The 20,562-nt window shown below is 45.6% G+C and overlaps 1 protein-coding gene across 2 annotated transcripts in view; it reads right to left on the bottom strand.

Moving 5' to 3' along the window:
• Positions 1-20,562, bottom strand: part of LOC144098949 (glutamate receptor ionotropic, kainate 2-like) — a 325,255-nt gene that overhangs the window by 12,381 nt on the left and 292,312 nt on the right. For both annotated transcript variants that reach the window (XM_077631937.1, XM_077631936.1), the window contains 5 exons: positions 12,277-12,384; positions 10,565-10,768; positions 7,942-8,303; positions 4,960-5,158; positions 3,495-3,720 (listed from right to left, as the gene is read on the bottom strand). In XM_077631937.1, the coding sequence (XP_077488063.1) occupies positions 3,495-3,720; positions 4,960-5,158; positions 7,942-8,303; positions 10,565-10,768; positions 12,277-12,384 (1,099 nt within the window). The remainder of the gene's footprint in view (positions 1-3,494; positions 3,721-4,959; positions 5,159-7,941; positions 8,304-10,564; positions 10,769-12,276; positions 12,385-20,562) is intronic.

Genomic DNA, 20,562 nt, shown 5'->3' on the forward strand with positions numbered 1-20,562 from the left:
CGACTGGCCCCTAGTCGAATAAAATCTCGATCGGAAGTTTCCATGTAGCAACAATGAGTCGGGACCATACTCGATCGTTCAATTTCACGACAACGTAATGCGGCCAACGCATGACCTTTCGTTGCTTATTTCAAGTTCGGTACCTCGCTGAAAATTAGGCAGTCAATATGACTTCTGCTTATAAGTCCTTCCGCGGTTCACCACAAAGAATAAACGAATAAAAATTTAGCAAACTGGACCTCGTGGTACGTGTCAAACACTTCGGTGAGCGCTGTTTCAGTCCAGGATTTTCTCCTGATAATGTCAGGCCGGTAAGATTGCCTGCAGCCAGTAGTGTTTTTATGCAAAAAGTGCTCTCAAAGCGTTCAAAGACAGGCTTTCCTAGTGAAAAGCACAACGCATCAATGCCACACTTGCCGCACCTACGCTGCCTCGGCAGCGAACGCAGCGTGGTGGCACCTTAGCGACTGGCAGCGCCACCACGCGATGGCATGAGGAAAGCATCACCGCAGCGGCCACGCGAGCGCGCGCCCTCGGCACACTAGCAAGTATATTCTAGGCACTATAGCTCTTGCTAATATTTCGGCTGCCGCATTTCGCTGAGTGACGTTGAGCTGGAGCGCTGTTTTGACAAGCTGCACTGCATTCGCTATCGTGACAAAGCGATTGACAAAGCGATCGATGGGGCTAGCAAGACCTCCCAGGCCATTGAGGAATTGGACAAAGGGCCGCACCTGCACCATTCAATCGCAGTCATGGGTCGGGAGGAAAAACCAGTTTGACCAGCGTTGCCAAACGCTTTAAAATAATCTGGCAACAGTGGTACACCCAGTGCGTCGTCTGCTCTTTTGGTCCGTCGCATGACTCGCATCCGCTTGACGTCATCGGATCGCATGTCAGTTTTTAGTGGCGCATGAACGCATGATGCCCGGGCCGCAGGCGAACGGACCGTTGTGTGAATCGGCCCTAAAGGTCAGACGGGGGTCTAAAAAATTGGCGGTGGTTTAGCCCTGGTTAAAACTGGAGTGACGCGATAGCTACAGCCGGTCTAGTGGAACTTGGTCACGTGGCCTACCACGTGATGAGTCACGTACGTGCTCAGCCACGGCGCCGCGCTGCCGTCAGCTGCTCCGCATCACGTGACTAACCATGTGATAGCGTGGCTGCGCAGCCACAGGGTTGCAGCGCCGCCACAGGCGCCACCACCGCCACGGCGCCGCCACGCCGAAGGCTCGGAATGCCACTGCAATGTAGCTATCGCTATAAAACCTTATAGAACCTTCAGCAGGAAGTTCATGAGTCAGTAACAGGGGCTCTAAGCCTGTCGTAAACTTGCTCAGTGTGCTATCAATGAGATCCCCATTTTGCGCTTTCAGTATAACTAAGTAGTCGTCTACATATCGAAACACCTTCGTCACGCCGGAGCCAAGTTGCTTCACCAGAGCCGCTTCCCAGTGGGCCAAAACCAGGCCACTAAGAACCGGGGTTATACACGAACCGATGCAGGTGCCTTGATTTTGCAAGTAGATCGATTTGTCGTGTGAGACGAAAGTGGTTGTTAGATAGAATCGCATAAGTTCTAAAAAGGCAGACCTGTTCACACAAGCGCCGTTTTGAAATCTTAACGTAACGTGCCGTGGCGGTCTATGCACGCTTCTACGCACTACAGAATTTCGTGATGCGGCAAAGAATAATATTAATCTCTGACGTCAATGGAGAAGGCCCAGAACTCTCTGAAACCGTGCGTTTGTAAAAAATCAATGAATAAAAAGGAATTCCTAGCCAGGAAAGGGTCTTCAATTGCTAACATTCCCAGGTTGCTTTGTAAGTACAGCGCAACACACTTATGCCACGTCTCCATCTCCGAAACATTCACACGTTAAGGGCAGTCAGCCTTATGTGTATTTGCCGAGAAAAACACTTCCAAAAAATCCGTTTTGCTTTAACCAATGCTCTGCACCAAGTGGTCGAGCTGTAGGCGCTTATAAAGCTTTTTTGCTTTAGTTTGTACTTTGGTCAGTGGTACACTGGAACACCGGTCGAAAACTGAGCCTAACGCACAAGAGGCATTTTGTTTGAAAAGACGTGAAAGTAACACAACAAACCCACCTTCTTTGTCTGCTGGGAGAAGACAAACACCCTTTTCCTTCAGAACTGAGGAAATTCGTGACAAATGAACACGATGTCGTGGTCGGTGACAGCGGGCTAACACGTCTACACCTTGCGAAATGCACTGATCACCGCCATTGTACGAAGCCCGTTTGGACACTTCTCTTACAACCGCCACCAGTTCCGGAGCACCCTTTCTCGGTTCCACGGCGGACTTCTGGCCAAGGCGCAGCACTTGTGTCATGCGACTGGCTTTTAGGCGTGTTCTGTTGGCGTTTTAGGATAATTGTGTTCCTTTTAGCACTTTTAGTTCTTTTTCGTCATTCCCCTGTTGTTGTTTTTTTTTTGTGATGCGGCCTTCCGTAAACTTTTTTTTTTCGGTAATATGTTCGTGATTCGTTTAGGTTTTTAGCTTGTTTTATTCCCGTTTTTCTCCCCATGTTCTGTCTAGTCAGTCGTCTGCGACACGTGTAGCTGTACAGCTTATTGCACACGTCATATTGTTTGCCATGTGCGTTATCATAATTTGGTGCTTCGCACATCGCGTCCAAGTGCGTCGCTGTTTTAGTATTGTTTACAGTGTGGGGCGTGTTGCTTTGTATACATTCGGCGTAGTGGCAGCCAAAGAACAAAGTTGTAAGTTGGCGCTTGTACATGTATGTGCTCTCCTGCTCTCCGCGTCACTTGATGCTGCGCCGTTATTCCTTTTAGCATGTCTGACCAACTCGCCCAATGCTATACGCTTGCTAAAAGAATATGTTTATATTGACCACTGAAATGAAATCACCGCATACCGCTAAGCGACTGGTCACGCTGGCGTTGTCAAGTAGAATAGCAACGCTTAAAAAGAAATTCCTGTGATTTCTTCACTGGCTTTGGTCCTTTCCATTGTCATAAGGCTCTGCTATGAAATGCACTGAACAGGCACACTAATCTTTTTCTGTTGATCGTTACTCCAAGCAAAGTCTTGCGTTTTAAACTTAGCAAGATTGAGCGATTATTAGGCGTATGGCGCTCTTAAAAGAGTGCTAGCACCCTAAATTTTATTTATGGCCGAGGAAGCTGCAGCGTCAAGGCACTTTAATACAAACGAAACGAAGGAAATGAAAAAATTAGATGCGCCGAAGGGAATGAAACATGTACCGCAGCCTTGTGTTTCAAACGAATGAGCCCTTAGATTTCAAGAAAATAAAAAAATATACAAGGAAGAACACGAGAGCAAGGACCCAACGACATGAAAAATTCACTACAGTCCTTTGTGTATTAGTGCACAGTTCTACGCACGTATAAATCCTGCAGACTGCAGGTTCTCGAAATTAGTTGATTTTAAACGTGAGTTTATAAGCGAAAATAACGACGGGCTGCAGTAAAGAAAATGTGCGTACTTTTCTTGGTGACGATACCGTATCCCTTGTTGTCTAAAAGGCCACCAATCTGGGTAAGATTGCAGTCTCGTTCGATGATGTACTCAATGGAGGCGGACTCCATGAGGAAGGCATAGTCTCCCGCCTTGACGCGGTTCACACCGTCCGTGGACGTCTCCATGTAGACGTCCGCCTCGTGGTCGAGCATGTACTTATGCATCTTCTTGTATGTGGGGATCTTAGACTCCTGAATAGGGAGAAAGGAAGTAGCGAGAAATGAGAATCAGGTAGGCCTATCTCCCGACACAGGAGGTAAAGAAAAAAGCTTATAAAGCAGAACAGCCTAAGGAGGGTTCTCTTAGCTTTGGTTATCTCTCTTGTTACTACGTCGGCGTGTCATATGGGTGAGGCAAGTAAGCGAAAATCGAGCGGAAGAGTGCAGCTCAATTGTGCATACGAAATTAGGCAAGAGCAGGCTCAGCATTGCTGGATGTTTTTTACACCACTGGAAAAAAAAAATCCTAATCCAGTGTTGTCTAATCCTCCTCATCTCCTTTACGCTGCGCTGTGATCTTGTGCACCGTTGTTAGCATGCCGGACTGCTAAGCGATTACCTCCGCTGCATATCAGGTTGTTGTTGCATTCAACATCATCAGGCCAAACGGTCACATACAGTTTCATGAGCTAATCAACTGCACACACTATCATATCTTATCGATATTAAATAAGCAGAAAAATACAAGGTTCAATGATGTACACACCGGAACGAACACTTAGGAAGTGCATCTTTGCAGTGTCTCTGCATAGGCACTTGTAGTTCAGGTGACGAACCAGTACTTTGGTCTGATCTGCAGCATCAACGCCTAGCCAGGCACCGTTATCCATCACCCCACAAAGGACTCCCGTGATATGAGGCCGTCATTTGGCGATAGCAGCTACCTAATACGTATATTCACTGGGGTTTCATACGCAAACTACCCCCCCCCCCCCCCCTCTACCCTGGCATATGCTCACACTGGAATCTATAATCTCCCACATATCATGCCATGTGGGCGTGCCAACTCATCCCGGCTCCAACTCCACTCTGCCTCATGGGAACCCCATTACCAGCATCAACGCCTAGCCAGGCACAAATATCCTTCACCCCATGAACGACTCATGGGATATGAGAGCTTGGCTGAACACACTAAAGCTAGTGGTTCGGAACGCTGCTTCAAGGCACGCTTGGGGAGTGATGAAGAAGATGCGCAATAACTTTGGCGGTGTACAGTTGGGCTCAGGTTGTGGACAAGCACTAGGATGAATTATGAATAGTCGAACGATGCCTAGTAGACACTAGTACAGACCGTGCTGAAGAAGTGGCTTTTGAGAGCGCAGCAATTTGAGGCAAAAAGAAAAAAATTAAGAGTTGCTCCACTTTTTGCATAAAGGAATGCCAATGAGAAAACTCCGTGGCAACGTAAACGGCGATTCAATAAACGCTTACATTGAAGAATGCCCGTGTGCTGCCCGAGCGGAGGCAGCCATACTTGATCTTGACCTGTTTCGCCAAGTCTTCAGCATTCTCAATGGGATATACAGTCTTCTCGACTGTCAGGAAGGCGGCCAGGTTGGCCGTGTACGATGATATCATGATGAGCGTGAAGAAGTACCAGATGCCCGCCACTGTTCGGGTTGACATAGCTCTGCATCAGAGAAAACAAAGCTTAAGTCAGAAGCTATTTGCAGTACGTAAGTGGCGAATTGCACGAATGCCTTCATAGAGTGGATGCTTCCCGTACGCTTAACACCGTCGTCACTGATAAATAATTAGTCAACACTGAACTATTAACGGTAAAGAAGCACATTACATCAGTACTGCATAATGCGTAAGAATTAGGAAAACAACAACACACGCAGCAACAATTGAATTTTTCACCCCCTCGTGCCATAAATTTTAAGAGCTTTGAATAAACAATTTTTATTATAGTTCACAAAAGTTCGAGGCTTACAACATAACTGGAGGCCGATATCGCAGAGCAGCTTTTTTTCGTAGTGTGTGCTTCTGAAACGCCATTGATATTCAACGCGCTATTTTTGCTTCTCTTGTGCTATCATAATCGCCATCATCAGTCTGACTACACACACTGTAGGGCAAAGGCCTCTCCCATGTCTATCCAATCAACCATGTCATTTGCCAGCTGCGTCCACCCTATGCCTGCAAACTTCTTAATCTCATCCGCCCACCTAGCCTTCTGCCGCCCCCTACTACAGATCTTTTTGTGTACGGGGCTGCTATTAAGCCTGCATGTCTGAATTTCAGTAGTCTCACGCGTTGCATGCCGTATAATCGTTCTGTAAATCTGCTTTGGGCACTGGAGAAAAAGATGCTCTGTTTCTAAAATTGTGGATAGCAGAGGCCTGCCGCCGCACCTAATTCTTAGAGCTCCTTTCCTCTACTGTCTTGTATATAACGCATTCAATTCACATTTCTTTATCACCTCTGTGGCAGCACTTTTTATGTTCCACACCCTACTAAGGCTTGCATTTTATCAGTTTTCGCCTCACTTCTCAATATAACATGCGGCCCCGACCCCGTCATTCGCAGAACAAGCCTTATGCTTCTCAGAGTTTTTTTTGTCGGTTTGCTTGTTTTCGAGGTAGTCATTTCTACACAACACAATCATTAGCCCTCCTTGTCCAATTAGACATTAGACCTCAATAATAAAAAGTAAACCTTCCACCTGTAAAGCGTGTGTTGTCTACAAGACAGCTAAGGGGTGAGGAGAAGCAACAGTAAGAAGGCATGGAACGCGTTGTTGCAAATCGTGAAACTGCGTTCTCGAAGAGCTACGAAGTAAAGAAAAATAACTGTTAAAACAGAGCTATTCCATACAAACAAGAGACTTAGTTGCATTTCAGCTGATAATAAATTTACGATAACACAGTGACTAATAAAACGCGGTTTCCAGATGACTGCAACAGAGGATGATTCTTGGTCTAAGTGCTGATGTACCAGAATTATGACAAGGACGTCAATTTTCAGAGAGAATTTTGAGTGCCTAATGACGTAGAAATTATTTTTTAGATAATGCATCACATGCTTCTGCTTCAGTATTTCTCAGATGCCTTACAATTTCTCTCTCACCAGAAAAATGACTAGCGATTTCATTAGCTGTAACTACAGCGTTGAGAAAATTTTAGCTTAACAATTAGGGATGCGGTAAAGAAAGAAATTCAGTGTTTTAAAATGTTAACAGAACAAGCCTGATCCGACTTATTTTCTTCCCGCTTACGGTTTCTTTTGACAGCGCAGTTGAAATGACCAGTGTAAAATAAATATCATGAGCAAAGCACATAAAAAGAGGAAAATCCAGAGCATAACAGCAAAATGAAGAAGTCAGTTTTTTTTTTCTGGCAGATTCGTTAATCGTGCTGCTGTTTGGTGCCTACACAGGGCGATTGTTTGTGCTGCCTTCAAGCTATTTGGTCTGTAATGCTACCCTTCAAAGAGAAGCTACCCAACTATGCATTTTAACTTCACTCCCTACTGAGACGTTCCATACGAGTCGCTCGTATGAAATTATGGGAATATGGAGTCCATATGATGCGGAAAAATGTATATAACCATAACTTCCATATAACTTTCATAAAAAGTGCTTGACCTAATGTAGAGTCCGTAAGGTTCTATACGGGCTTTTCATAAAGCATATACCCACTCTGTGCACTACATACTGACTACATATAATCCATATGGAAAAATTCAGGCGGGCACTTTGTTGACCGAAAGTGCGGTGAGGCGAAATCTTTTAGCGCGGTGTTGCTGCTTGTGTCACTGAGTGGTTAAGATGTTGATTGAGTACACAATTGTTTGTGAATCTTAAATTCTGGAGACACTGGAGGTCGTTTGGGAGGCATCCGTCTAATTCGACGCCTTTCAGCAAACACACTATAGCGTCCTAGACAAAAAGTATGGTGGAGCTGCCATAAAAAAAAAAAACGGAAACCAATAAGCTCCTGCCTGTGCCAAAACAGGGAGAACTACATACACGTTGGCAGGAAGTAGCGTAGTCGTTAGCACGCTCGGCTGCGGAGCGGAAGGGTGGTAGTTCGAATCCCGCCGTGCACAGATTTCTTTTCTTGTCGAGTTGAAAAGCGCAACGGACGGACGGATGGTATGACGTCACTTCCGTTGTCGTGACTTCCAGATGGCGGAAGTCGACCGGGACTATGGGCCATTAAAGACATTCGCTTTAATATATGGAATTGTGGAACTCGCCTTACGGAAACTGTAGTAGGGCTGTTTTCTTCCATTCATGTTTAATTTTTCATCAATAGGTATTTGTGCTGCTAAATCCATCAATTATTGGATCTTGCAGCCGGTGTTAACCTCCAAGCACCGCTGTAAGTTCTGTGCCATAAATGCTCTAAGCGCACTGTTATCAGCACTCCTATATGTGCTAAATATGGGCACTGCAAGGAGGCTCACTTGGGCGCCAGGTCCGAGCCCTGCTGCATGAGTGAGCCTATGGTGAACCAGAGCGAGTTGAGCAAGCTGAAGCTGTTCTCGAGCACCTGGTCGTTCTGGCGGCACGGATGCGGGTTGTCCCACTCATATGGGCTGAGACGGCCCACCAGGAAGAGCACCACGGAGACGCCGATGTAGGCGCCCACCACGTAGGCCCATACCTCCATGCTGAAGGGCGACAGGAAGCTGAACAGCGTCGTCACCTTCTGGGTGGGCTTCTTGAACAGGATGCTGATGCCCGTGTTCATGAAGGGCATCGTGAAATCCACGGCCACCTCTCGCTTAGACGTGATGGTCAGGTCGGCGATGGCCAGGTCCGCTTTCTGCGTAGGTTTGTCTTACGTAAGCACGTGTTCATATCGTTATTAACTCCTGCGCTTTTTGGAGAAGCTCTTTACAGCGTTTTGAACGATACATGGTGTCTAGTACTGTGCCACGTGGCTTAGCATATGTGTAACAGCAGGCTGGGTATTTCTTTGGCCATGTTAGTGCCCCTTGTCTAGAAAAAATGGCGGATGATTTAGCGTGGTTAGGCCAAATGAGAATAGAAGCGCTAGCATTTCGGTTTTCCCTTGGGCTTTAGTTTCCGTTGGAGGTTCGATTTTCAAGGTCAGGCAGGCTTCAGACCAATATCTGCGAAATCTGTAAGTGGGCCTTAGTTTTAGCTCACTAAAACTGGAGCGGTCTTTTTAGATCCTCCTTACGGGTATGACACGGCAACGCTATTCAGCTAATGCTCATCCATGCCACATTCGTAATCCTCAAGTTTACATTAATGGATCGCCAGAAGTCCCCATACCTCTATACAGCGGTTAAGCGATGCGCCTGCGTTGGCAGGTGCTGCCATCGGTGGGGCGAGTGACAAATCCAGGTTCCCGAGCAACCTGTCGCGACCAATCATTAATAGAACGGCCACCTGCCACTGTGGTAAGTTTGCTCACAACCCGGTGCTCACAATCCGCACTAAAAAGCCCTCTCGTGGTAAGTAATCGTATAAATTCGGAATACGCACGCTGCACGTATTTTAGATGCGCCGAACGTTTGGCGGAGAGCCAGTCTGCTTAATTTCCATGCGTGTGCTCCACCTTTCCCGCATAGTAGCAAAGTGCGTGGTTAGAAGGCGCCACATTGACTCTAGAGGAACTGCAAACGACTGCTTATCAGGATGAGCTTCCCACTGTTAAATGAAACACCTCCCTGAGCGACACAGTTAACGCGTAGTTTCTATTAAGTCTTTGATACCGGTGCGTTTACGCTGGTGTTTGCACCCGCGAGTTTTAGAAAAGGGGACCTTATCGGTTAGGGAGACAAGGAAATAGCGGGACTCCAGGGCGCATAGGGCGCATAGTGGATAGGGCCCCGATACCATTAGAGTGCCCCTACTCTAAAACTAGCCATTAATTCAGCGCGGATGGATACTGACCCTATCATCAGCGCATGAAAAATTTTATATAGTGTTTGCTCTAGGTGGTCACGGTAATACGACAAATATTTACAACACTTTCATGATGAGGACAGTACTGTTAAGAGGAATGAGACACCATTTACGCTACTCTATATTTAACCTAAACTAAAAAAGAACGGCTACTTTACGCACTGGTTTAGTATATTTAAGCGCTGTCGTTGGCAAATAAAATGCGAACACTGCAATAAGAACACGAAGAACAGCTCAAAGAAAAGTTTTGAGGAAGTTGAAATCAACAAAATCTGAGTACTCTGACACTTTTGAGAAACTAGGTGCAAGGCCAGTTGCATGTCCACATTAGAACTCGAAAACATTCAGTTAACATTTAATTTTTGTAACACGTTTCACGTTCAAGTAGCATTCGCAAGCTAGCTGTGTTTCTTTGTTTTCTGCATTAGCGCTGCTGCATTTTCGTTTGAATGCCCTAGAAACCGTGCGCGGAGCTGAATATTCTCACAGTAAACTCAAGCCCTCACGTCGTACTAACTGCATTGCTCGGAAATTGATTCATTTTTGAACTAAAAGTACTCAGGTATCGAAAAGTATAACCATGGAACTTGAAATACACGTTGTACCCTATTTGTAAGATAGATAGAAGAAGGTGTAATAGCAGCAGTGCGTTTTGCGGTAATACACCGAGAAGGAATTAACAGCTCACTGATTTGCTGACAGATGGCAGCACCAGGAGCGTCAGTGATCAGCATTGTTAAGACTCCGTTACTGCTGACTGATTTAGCTTGCCTTTTTAGAATAAACATAGACGCAGAATAGACGCAGAAAGTTGAAACAGCGATAACCGGTATAATGAAACCTAAGCAATACTGAGTTTCTCGTCTTGGCCGATTAAGCAAAGGGTCGCCGTTGACACAAATATTCACCAAGAAGTTGCAGGCAAATTCCAAGGTTTACATTAAGCACGTCAGTGTATCCGCTGCGCAAATTTCTCTCGAGATTGAGTAGTTTTTGCTCTCAACAAAATGCACTAAACAAACTATGTGAGTCACTTAGTCTGCCAACTTAGACACACAGCTTTTGCTGTCTCAGTCCCTGGTACTTTACTAGGTCTTGTACCTATGGTGCTGTGAAGGAAATTAGACAAAAAAAAACCGTTTTACTTACGCCGCTTACAACTTCTCCGATCATTCCATTCCAGTTTCCACTGGCGTTTTGAATGCCGTAAGCCTTGTCTTTGACCAGCCGGATCTCGTACTTGAAGTTCAACTGCTTAGACAACTCCTTTAGGAGGTCTACACAGTATCCCTCGAAGCGATCGTTGCCTTGCAGGTCCGCCGCGGACTCCTTGAGCATCATGTACGGATCAGTCTAGCAAAAGAGTAGCGAAAGAAAGTTAGAGCACCGGGCAGAAAAATAAAAGTAGTCGAGAAGGATAGGAACAATCGCACTCATGAAGACTTCACAAGGGCACCATAGTCTACATAGCCGCGAATTGACTTTACACTATCAATACCTGGTTTATTATCTTGTGGTGCTCTAGCAGTGGCACTTACCAATTGCCAGTTCCACTGCTGCGCCACCTTTTCACCCGTTACCTTCCGTAGAGCGAGAAGCAAACTAGTTTTTTTTTTGCCTGTTTTACATCACAAGTCTTAGATGATAAAGACAAAAAAAAATATTGTGCCAGAAACATAAACCTTCCATTCATCAGCGCACATCGGCAATAACATTCAATTCAATTCAATTCTTTATTTTCCATGTACACATGGAGAGGGTCAAGGGAAAAAAGCCAGTAAGATGTGGCTTGACGTGCCCCTCGGCCCCTACACACAGGGCAGCATGCAACATGAAGCGAAACATATGCAATCAAGAATAGGTGATGAAACAGCAATGATAACAAACAAACATCGCATTGATATCCTGCTAATGAAACAGGCGAGCATGGTGCAACAAATTAGTTCAGAAAAAAATTGATAAAAAATGAACGAATAGTGGCTAGCGCTCAAATGTAAACAAGCTCCGCAACTATGTAGGCAAACTACCAACGCAGAAAACTCAACTTTAAACGTGTAAAGTCCTTTCACTAGCACCGCGATATTTGGTAAATATAGCGGTTTTTACAAACGTGCTCTAGAAGTAAAATAGGTTTGTTTAACCCTCTTCACAAACTCTTCGCCTTACCTTACAGGCAGGGGTAGGCGTTGAAATCAAATAACGTTGTATGAACAGCTGAAAACTATACTTCAATTATTAAATAAGTTCTGCAATATAGCAAGCCTGCATTTCTACCTCTGCTTGTGCTGAGTAGTCATCCGGTTTTAGGTTTGTTCAGGGTCGCCTAATACGAAAAGGAACAATGTAGCGCGTCGGCAGCGCATTTCGCTAAGAAGTTAAGCACAGCTGGCACGCGCTCCCGTGTTCCCTTTCATACTGAGTGACCCTGTACATGCGCGAGATTCGTGTGCTCTTAAAAAGAATATTTAATTTGAGATCATGTGTGTATTTTTTGCAATCGAGACATTCAGCCATTTAAAGCGACAAAGTTGAAAGAGAATGCTTTGGCCATTAACGGAATTATGGTTGTAATCAGAAGGAAGTCATTTTGATGTGCTTTGAATAAAAAATTGTTATAAGAGCAAGCAAAGAAATTAAAAAGAAGCGCCACCAATAACAGTAAGGTTTTGAAAGTGAGGCTATTAAGTTGCATTTAAAGGACGCAGATCGTTACCACTAGCACGGCGAAGTATTGTACTTATATAGGCAATCCTAAACAAATGAGGATCAAATTAGGTATTAAAAAAGAAGCAGATGCATTCTTTTGGTCAAAAACTATGCAGCGTTGACTCTACTGAAGGCGTTTCCTTTAAAATACTCACGAGAACTGTGGTCACGATCAATTTCTTGTCTTTGATGAGAAGCGAGTCATAGTCTGACGTTACATTGTCTTCTACGGTCACGTTGTCTCTAGGTGTCCAATGCCCCACCTATGCAAAAACATTGAACAAAAAACAAAGATTAGCCGAAAATGTTCTACACATTTTCGGCGAGATGATCCTGGGAAGCAGCAACATGAACACCACGATATGGCCAATAAAGTGATCCAAGCGTTCAAGCTACACTGAATGCTTTTTTTTATTGCTTTTCGAGGAAAACGGGATGTGTCTATGATTAGGTAAAGCTTTAATGTATTGAAGGAAAAAAAAAACATTATACATAAGACTGCTTTCAACATCGTCTCTTCACGCTACCAGGAAGTGGCACTGCACAGTACTAGCGGATGAGTAGCGTAGAGGCTTGAACTTATTGGTTTTACACTACGGTCGCTGAAGCACAGAGCGCTTGCGGTGCCTCGAAATTTTTCTACCATCTTGTGCCCCAACGATGTTGTTTCACGTCCGAAGATCAATGTTTATAAGGAAATCGCCCATGTTACTGTAAGACAGATTTTGCCAGATAAAAACAACAATCACAGCAATTGCCTAGAATTTTATTTTTGGAAAACGTGATGGGCACATTCGAGCGAGCCTAAGTGTTTTTGAGAACATCGCCGTCACCTCAGGGGCTTCATTTTTCCACTCTATTGGTGGTCACGAACGAAACCCCAGAAAAATAATTAGAATAGAACACAATGTGTGCGCAGAAGTAATTAAACGCGCATTTTCATTACATCGTCTCCAGTTTTGGAGCAGAGGCTTTCGATGGCATATTGTCGGTCGAGAACAGACGCATGTACGCGTCAGGTGTACGTAAGTTGAGAAGCTAATTTATTTAAAACTTTATGCTTGTCCTCGAAGCCTGTTTGCTTACTTTAAACCCATGTTTTTCTCCTCATCACTGCCTGCACTCTAACACGCCTCTCTTGAAGTACATCGGCTCGCGAGCATTAGATCATAAAGTACGTCCTCATCAATCTTTTACCCTTGCTGCGCAGTTTTTTTTAGTTTTTTTAAATCGCGCTGATTTTATGCGGAGAGGCCTCGACTACGCGTATCCTATATTAAGCAACGACGTTCATTTCTGAAAGCAACTGACTAGGCTGCGAGGGTAAATGTTCCTCGGCTGAAGAGCACTTTGGCGAAGCCTTGCATCAGTTTGTTGAAAACAAACAATGTTTAGGTAGAAACAATTGAATAACTTGATGTCACCGGGAAAAGCAAGAATGTGGGCGTAAAAAACGCGCGGGATTATTAAAGACAACATTTTAGTAGACAACCGTTTTCAAGAACCAGTGACGAAAACATAGGGAAGTATATGTGCTCACTAAAGTTTACAGAAGATGGAAGCGATGTAACAGAGTTAATTTAAATTACTAGCTCTCGGAAGGCAAGTCCTGATATTAAAGGATCACCGAAGAGGTTTCAGAATTCGATGAGTTAGAAGGGCCCAATATCTGAAACATGCAGGTGAATAATAATAATAATAATAATAATAATAATAATAATAATAATAATAATAATAATAATAATAATAATAATTGGTTTTTTGGGGAAAAGAAATGGAGCAGTATCTGTCTCATATATCGTTGGACACCTGAACCACGCCGTAAGGGAAGGGAAAAGAGAGGGAGTGAAAGAAGAAAGGAAGAATTAGGTACCGTAGTGGAGGGCTCCGGAATAATTTCGACCACCTGGGGATCTTTAACGTGCACTGACATCGCACAGCACACGGGCGCCTTAGCGTTTTTCCTTCATAAAAACGCAGCCGCCGCGGTCGGGTTCGAACCCGGGAACTCCGGATCAGTAGTCGAGCGCCCTAACCACTGAGCCACCGCGGCGGGTGAAGCAGGTGAAGCCGCCGAAACAGTTTTGCGCTAGCATTTGAAATGATGGCGTAGTCGCCGAATAAAGCGGCTTCGGTGTTCAGTCTTCTCTACAGTGCAAAGCGACGGGTAGAGGCATTTTTGCAGAGGCTGCGATAGTGACGTTACGTACGACGGCGCTAACGTTCCAATAAAGAAACGGTTGTTTCATGGCAGAAAACCAAACACCATCGAAGGTGAAGCTCACGAAGCATTGTTTGGCGGCATCGGACGGCGCACAGCAGCATGCAGGCGAAGGCAGAGGGTATCTGAAATTTTGACGACAGTGACGTCACTACGAGTTTCCTGCAATCCAACAACACAGTGAAGGGAAGCGCGAACAACGTCGCGGCTTTATTCGATGATTCCGTAGCCACTTTAACTGCAAGCTTCATACATTGGAATTCTTGTATAAACTCCAATTCTCAAAAGATCATTTCAGCTTCCCACTACTCACGTCGCACAATAAAATGCCTGGGACACTCTCTAGATTGTCTCTGTGCCCTTGAAAAGCCAAGCAAATTATTTTATTCGTGTATGTGACTTCTGCGGTCTGCATTCATTTGTGAACACCCGTACATGAATTACTATTCAGGCAAAAAATCGATGTACGCTGCTTTTTAAAACTCGAGGCGATAATGATCGCGTAATTCATGGCCTATATAGAGTTTCAAATACCGGCGTAGGTTTTACAAAAAAAAAACATACCATCAGAGTAGGCGGGACGCACTAATTTTTCGCCCAAATTAACTTTTTCCTATCCGTTATTCCTTTTCCCAGCTCTCGCGAACTTTGCTAAAGGAACATAACGGCGCGTTTCTTGGCTTTGACTTCTCCTCGAGCCAAGGGCTACGTTCTCAGAAACCTGAAAACGAAACAAAACTGAAGCGAAGGCAGGCGGGAAAGGATAAAGGCTAAGATGCTATCCAAAAGTCCAGGAAGTGCAAAAATCCGAACGATATGCCGCAAGCATTCTGCGAGAAGCGAAAAGTCGAGTGGGAAAGGTCAGGCGAGGGCGCCTGGTTTCCCCTACCTCCGTCGACTAGGCTTAGCCACTTGGGAGGCGCAGTCATTAGGGGATTCATTAAATCCTTCATCTGGCCCGCCTTCGCTTTGAAGGCGAAGGAAAGAGCCCGCTGTACGGCTTGGCCAGCTCGAGAACGAAGGGAGCGAGGGGATCATTTGGGTCGAGCGCCGTGGCAGTGCTTTGAGCGAGCGTGTGGCGTTCATTAGCGTGGGAAGGCCACTCGCGCCAGTGGCAGCGGCGACGAGGGTGACATCGGAGATCAATAGCCCGCAGTGACCAGATTGCTTTCGCGGCGAGATGCCCCGCTAAGACAAACCGCGCCGCGCGTTCCGAGCGTCCGCAGGATCCGAGAATCGCGCCTCGTCTTTAGGCCATCGAAGAGATTTCATTCCTTTAGATTCACGGACTCTTCATTTTTGGGAATTAGGTTCTAATCGAGCCTCCACCTTCTTCAAAGCAACCTCAAATCACCTGCCGTTGAGGTCGGCTAACTTCTGACGGTGAGGGCTTCTTCTACCGGTATTGCGGGACCGAATTCGGCAGTCCAGTGGTGTTCTTGGGGTGCTTAGCCATTGCATGTATGCCCTGAGGCACATGTGAAAATTGAAAATTGGTTGCTGGGGAAAGGAAATTGTGCAGTATCTGTCTCATATCTCGGTGGACACCTGAATCGCGCCGTACCGGAAGGGATAAGGAGGGACTGAGAGAAGAAAGGAAGAAAGAAGTGCCGTAGTGGAGTGCACCGGAATCATTTCGACCGCCTGGGTATCTTTAACGTGCATTGATATCGCACAGCACACTGGTGCCTTAGCGTTTCGGCTCCATCGAAAAGCGGCTGCCGCGGTCGGGTTCGAATCCGGATGCTCCGGACCAGTAGCCCAGCGCCCTAACCACTGAGCTATCGCGGCGAGTAGGCACACGTGCGCGTATTTTAAAATTTTAAAGTAAGGCTTACACTTTTAATGCGGCGGGGTTAAGAGCCCAATCGGGACAAAATGGGCCGTCGGTCATAAAATTCGCCCATTGATTGAAGGTGAGTGTCGCCAGTAGAAAAGAAGTGACGTCATATCCGGTAAAGGCATAAAAAACTTCAAATGCTATCGCATTGGCAACACACGAGGTAAATAGGTGTTACACTGAATTTTTTTTCCTCTCTCGTCCCTACTTTGTTCATGGGTAGCGTTCTGCAATATACGAAGGCAGTCATGTGACCTCGCATGCATTTCAAGGTACTATTAGTTAATCATATGTCATCGTGCTGAGTTTTTAGAAAACATTTTTAATGACTTGTTTGCGATACCTATCTTCAAGGTTTTTTTTTTTACGAAAGAGGGCGCTGAGCCCTGTACTGCCTTTTTTTTCTTCAATAATGAATGCACGCTAACATGAGAGAAATAAGGAATGATGGCGGGGCTAGAGGGACAGTTGGAAAAGGATTGCTATAGCGCAAATGCATTTTTAGGCGGAATAGGCTTAGCAAAGTCAGTGCGGGCGTCTCTGCATCTGGAGGCTCGTAAAAAACACGAACAGTGATGACCAAGTAATGTCCATGCACTGTCGCCTACAACAGAGGCCGTATGAGCCAGTTTTGCGTGAAAGAATGAAACGTAAGCGGAAAGCTGAGTAAATTGAAAGCCCGTTAAACAACTCCAGATGGTCAAGATTAATCCAGAGGACTTGAACACAGCACTTGAAAGCTCGTAATGGTGCTTAGAAAAGTAAAACTTCCTCAATTATTAATCTCTATGAGCATCCGCCTCACATGCGGGAGGTGCGGGGTTCCATCCCCAGTGCCGCCGGGTACCCACCGGTGGTACAATGAGTACAAATTTCCCCTGGCCTGCTGCTCGGCTTCTTTAGGGTGAAATGTTTGTAAAAATGGGTCTTTGACTCCCCCCTCGAGTAGAAGAAAAACCTTGTGTCATGGCGCTCTTCGGCCACAGAAGCCTTTGCGCCATAAAAATTATTCATCATCATCGTCAAATATTAATTTCCCGAAATCGCAGCAGAAGGACTTATCTCAAGACTGGATTGGGAAGGCGCGTTTCTTTGGCTTGGAGTCAGAACTGGCCTTAAGATTACTATTTTTTCCTGACGTAGTGGAAACTGCTCGGAACTGAAAAAAAATAAAATAAGTAAGCAACTTTTTCTAGTTTAAAATAGAAATAGCGCATTTAACACAAGACATGCACCTTGCGGAAGGTAAAGAAGCGGGAATATAACCCCCCCCCCCCCCCCCCCCCCGAATTGTTCTTTACACGCGAAACTTTCACCGTGCTGTTGGTTGACGACATGACCATTCAAGCACTTGTTGTTGTGATTGGTTGCACGATAAATATTAGTCTATCGTCAATAAATACTGCGTGGGAAAAGCTCCGTCATTGTGGCTGTAAATTAGCAGACGTTAACTGCACTTCGCATAGCGCTGTACGGTTCTAATCAGGAAAGCTGCCGCAGCGTTTTTCCTTTGTTACTGACCTTCTTTTAGGGACGGTTCTGGGTTCGGTGAAAGACGCCCTGTGAAAGAAGACCAGACCTAACAATGGACTCTTTGCAAAAAGAAAAGAAAAAAAGCTTAAACGAATGGTTTTACACGCGGAACTAAGTTGATGAATTAGGGCGACGAGAATACCCCCCCCCCCCTCAAACTTTTTCTTGTTCGCTCGGACCTTTTTAAACTTTTTTTTCCCTGAAAAAAAAAAATACTTTGTTCATGCTTCTATCTTTTCAAACTGAGCTTAGCCTTCGCTTTCTCTCCAAGCTCGGTATGGAAAAGTGGCGGTGAAAATTAACTACAAAGCAGGCGTAAAGAGGCTGCAAGCAACCTTGGGGAGAAGTAAGCGCGAAAACTGAAAAAAAAAAAAGGCAGAAGAAAGAAAGGACCGAGATGACATACACATTCTTCTATCTTTCTAGTTTTCGTGCTGCCTTCTACACGGCACGCAACACCTACACTCTAAACCGAAAGTAGTAAAAGAGAGGAAGGTGTCTTCTAGCGCACACCTTTTTTTAAAAGGGTGTGCACTGGCGGACAGCTTACTCCCTTTTTACTCCCATATCGGCGTAATATTGTTTAAGAATGTACTAGATCCCGGCAGCATGCTCGCCTGAACTGCAAGCAATTTGTTTTGCTCAAAGTATATCGGAAACTTTCAGGCGGAGACATTATTCATTTCCTCGTACAAAATGCCACCACTTGTCCTAAAAGTGGCAGACGAAGAACATTCAAGGCTTACAATGCCCCGCCCTCTACAGCCGTGTCTTGGCTACATCCGTCCACATCCGGGCAGAAAGACTTGGCCTTCGCCTGCAAACCGGGCGTCCGCTCACTGGTATACGTGTCACCGTCAGTAATGGCATGCTTACACAGACGGAACTCGGACAGCCTGCTTTTACGACCTCACAGATGACGACCGCTGAGTAAGGCGTCCCGAAGAGAGCAAAAATAAATAAAAGAGCGCCGTGAACCGAGGCGAATCGCTAAGTGGAAGTAGCAAGACGTAAGCAATCGAATGAGTGTAAATGTTAGATGCGAGGTTCCTGTCAACGTGCGCGGAATTGCGCCCCTTTGGCAGCGAGCGAAGATGTTCCTCGTGACGCCTATCCGACATTCCCTTTGACCAAGATGACGGGTTTGGGGCGTAAGAAACCGGTCTTTTCAGCGAGCGAAGGTTGGGTAAACAGAAAGAGGCGGCGCGACGGCTATGGGGGGGTGTCACGGTCTGCGGATGGCGGAGCCTGGGATGGAGACGGGACGCATAATGATCTTTCGAGCCGCGGGTCTCATCAGTCTTGTTCAACCACGACGTGTGGCGGGTGTCAAAAGATGCTGGGCGAAAAGGGAGCTGGGGGAAGAGAGAGGATGCGCGAATCAACACGATCGAGCTGCGAAGATCGTCGGTGCGCTCCATGAAAGGAGCGGCCGAAAATGATATGAATATAGATGAGAGTGAAATACTAATTTCCTCGACACCAAAAAAAACAAACTGAAATTAGTGTTTTTTTATCGCTATATTCTTGCCGTCTGCGAGTACGGTTTTTAATGACATCCAGAATTAAAGCGCATGGGATGTGAAGAGTTTACATTGTGGAGCTTCAACTTCCAGCTGGGCGGGGCTAATTAGGAGCCCGAAAATAAAATCACGCCTGGTGTTAGTGATGACATGCAAAGCAACGACGTTCTAAATTTTTGCACACTTTGTAAACGACCGATGCAAGTTTTGCAGCCGTTATCGGAAAAAAAAGTGTCGTCAATGTAAACCAGAGGATAAGAAAAAAAGGATAATTTGTTCTTAAAAAGAAGTGACCGATTTAATAGCGACTTTAAAAAGTTGAGAAGGCCGTATTCACGGCAGCGGAGCCTCTGAGAGAATGTCGCTGAAACTAAGAGTTGGAGTCTAGGCTTTCGCTGTTATTATTGTTGTTGGCACATTTCAATGCTCAAATTTGCTATACCTACAGGAAAATCCCTTCCCACATGTTTTGCTTCCTGTAGTTAGAAAATAAGCCAATCATTAACGTGGCTACAAACTTTTAAATAGAGCTCCTTGTTTTCTGACGTTTCTCTGAATGTGTCAATCATGAAATAACAAATAAATGAACGAAAGAACTACAAGCACTAACTACGCGACCGACCGACCGACCAACCGACCAATTCACTGCGACGTTCTATACACGGGAAAGCGCAGGTCTAAACCCTCGCACTACATGATCATAGGAAGGTAGAACTCGGCCTCCTACAAAGTAGTTTCTATGACTGTTCGTTGAGAACAACCACGCAATTGCCGAAAGAGTTCGCGGTCGGGAGGGCATATTAATATCAACCGAAGATAATCCAGATGCCATGTAAAAATAGTTCTTCCGGAGACAACCACTTCTCAACCCCACTAAACAACCGGACATACTATTAGCTAACGATAACCACAGAACGGTACAGAAAAAAAAAATCACACTGTACAAACATAAGAGAAAGCTTCAGTAACATGGGTACGTCAATCCTGCAGATTTCCGGATCAGCAAACTAACGCGCAAAGTGTCATTCAAACGGCTTTGCTGGTCCCGGAGACTGCCGTCAAGCGTGTCGACAAAGTGTTCCACGGTGCGTCCATTCACCTTCCTAAAAATTTTATGCCCCGGCGAGGCCTAACTGGCGCGGCAATTATCTCGGCTTCGACGCCGTCGCATCGTCCTGCGTTTAATGTCGGCTCCGCTGTTCCCCTCGGACCCGAAAATTACCGTCGAGAACCGTAGCCTTAAAAACGGCCGGCGGTGGCAGCACGGGTGCGCGGAGAGAAGGAGGCAATTTGAGCCGCTCCAGCGCGCCCGAACGGCTTTGCA

This window comes from Amblyomma americanum, chromosome 7 (assembly GCF_052857255.1).
Source record: "Amblyomma americanum isolate KBUSLIRL-KWMA chromosome 7, ASM5285725v1, whole genome shotgun sequence".
Lineage (NCBI taxonomy): Eukaryota > Metazoa > Arthropoda > Arachnida > Ixodida > Ixodidae > Amblyomma > Amblyomma americanum.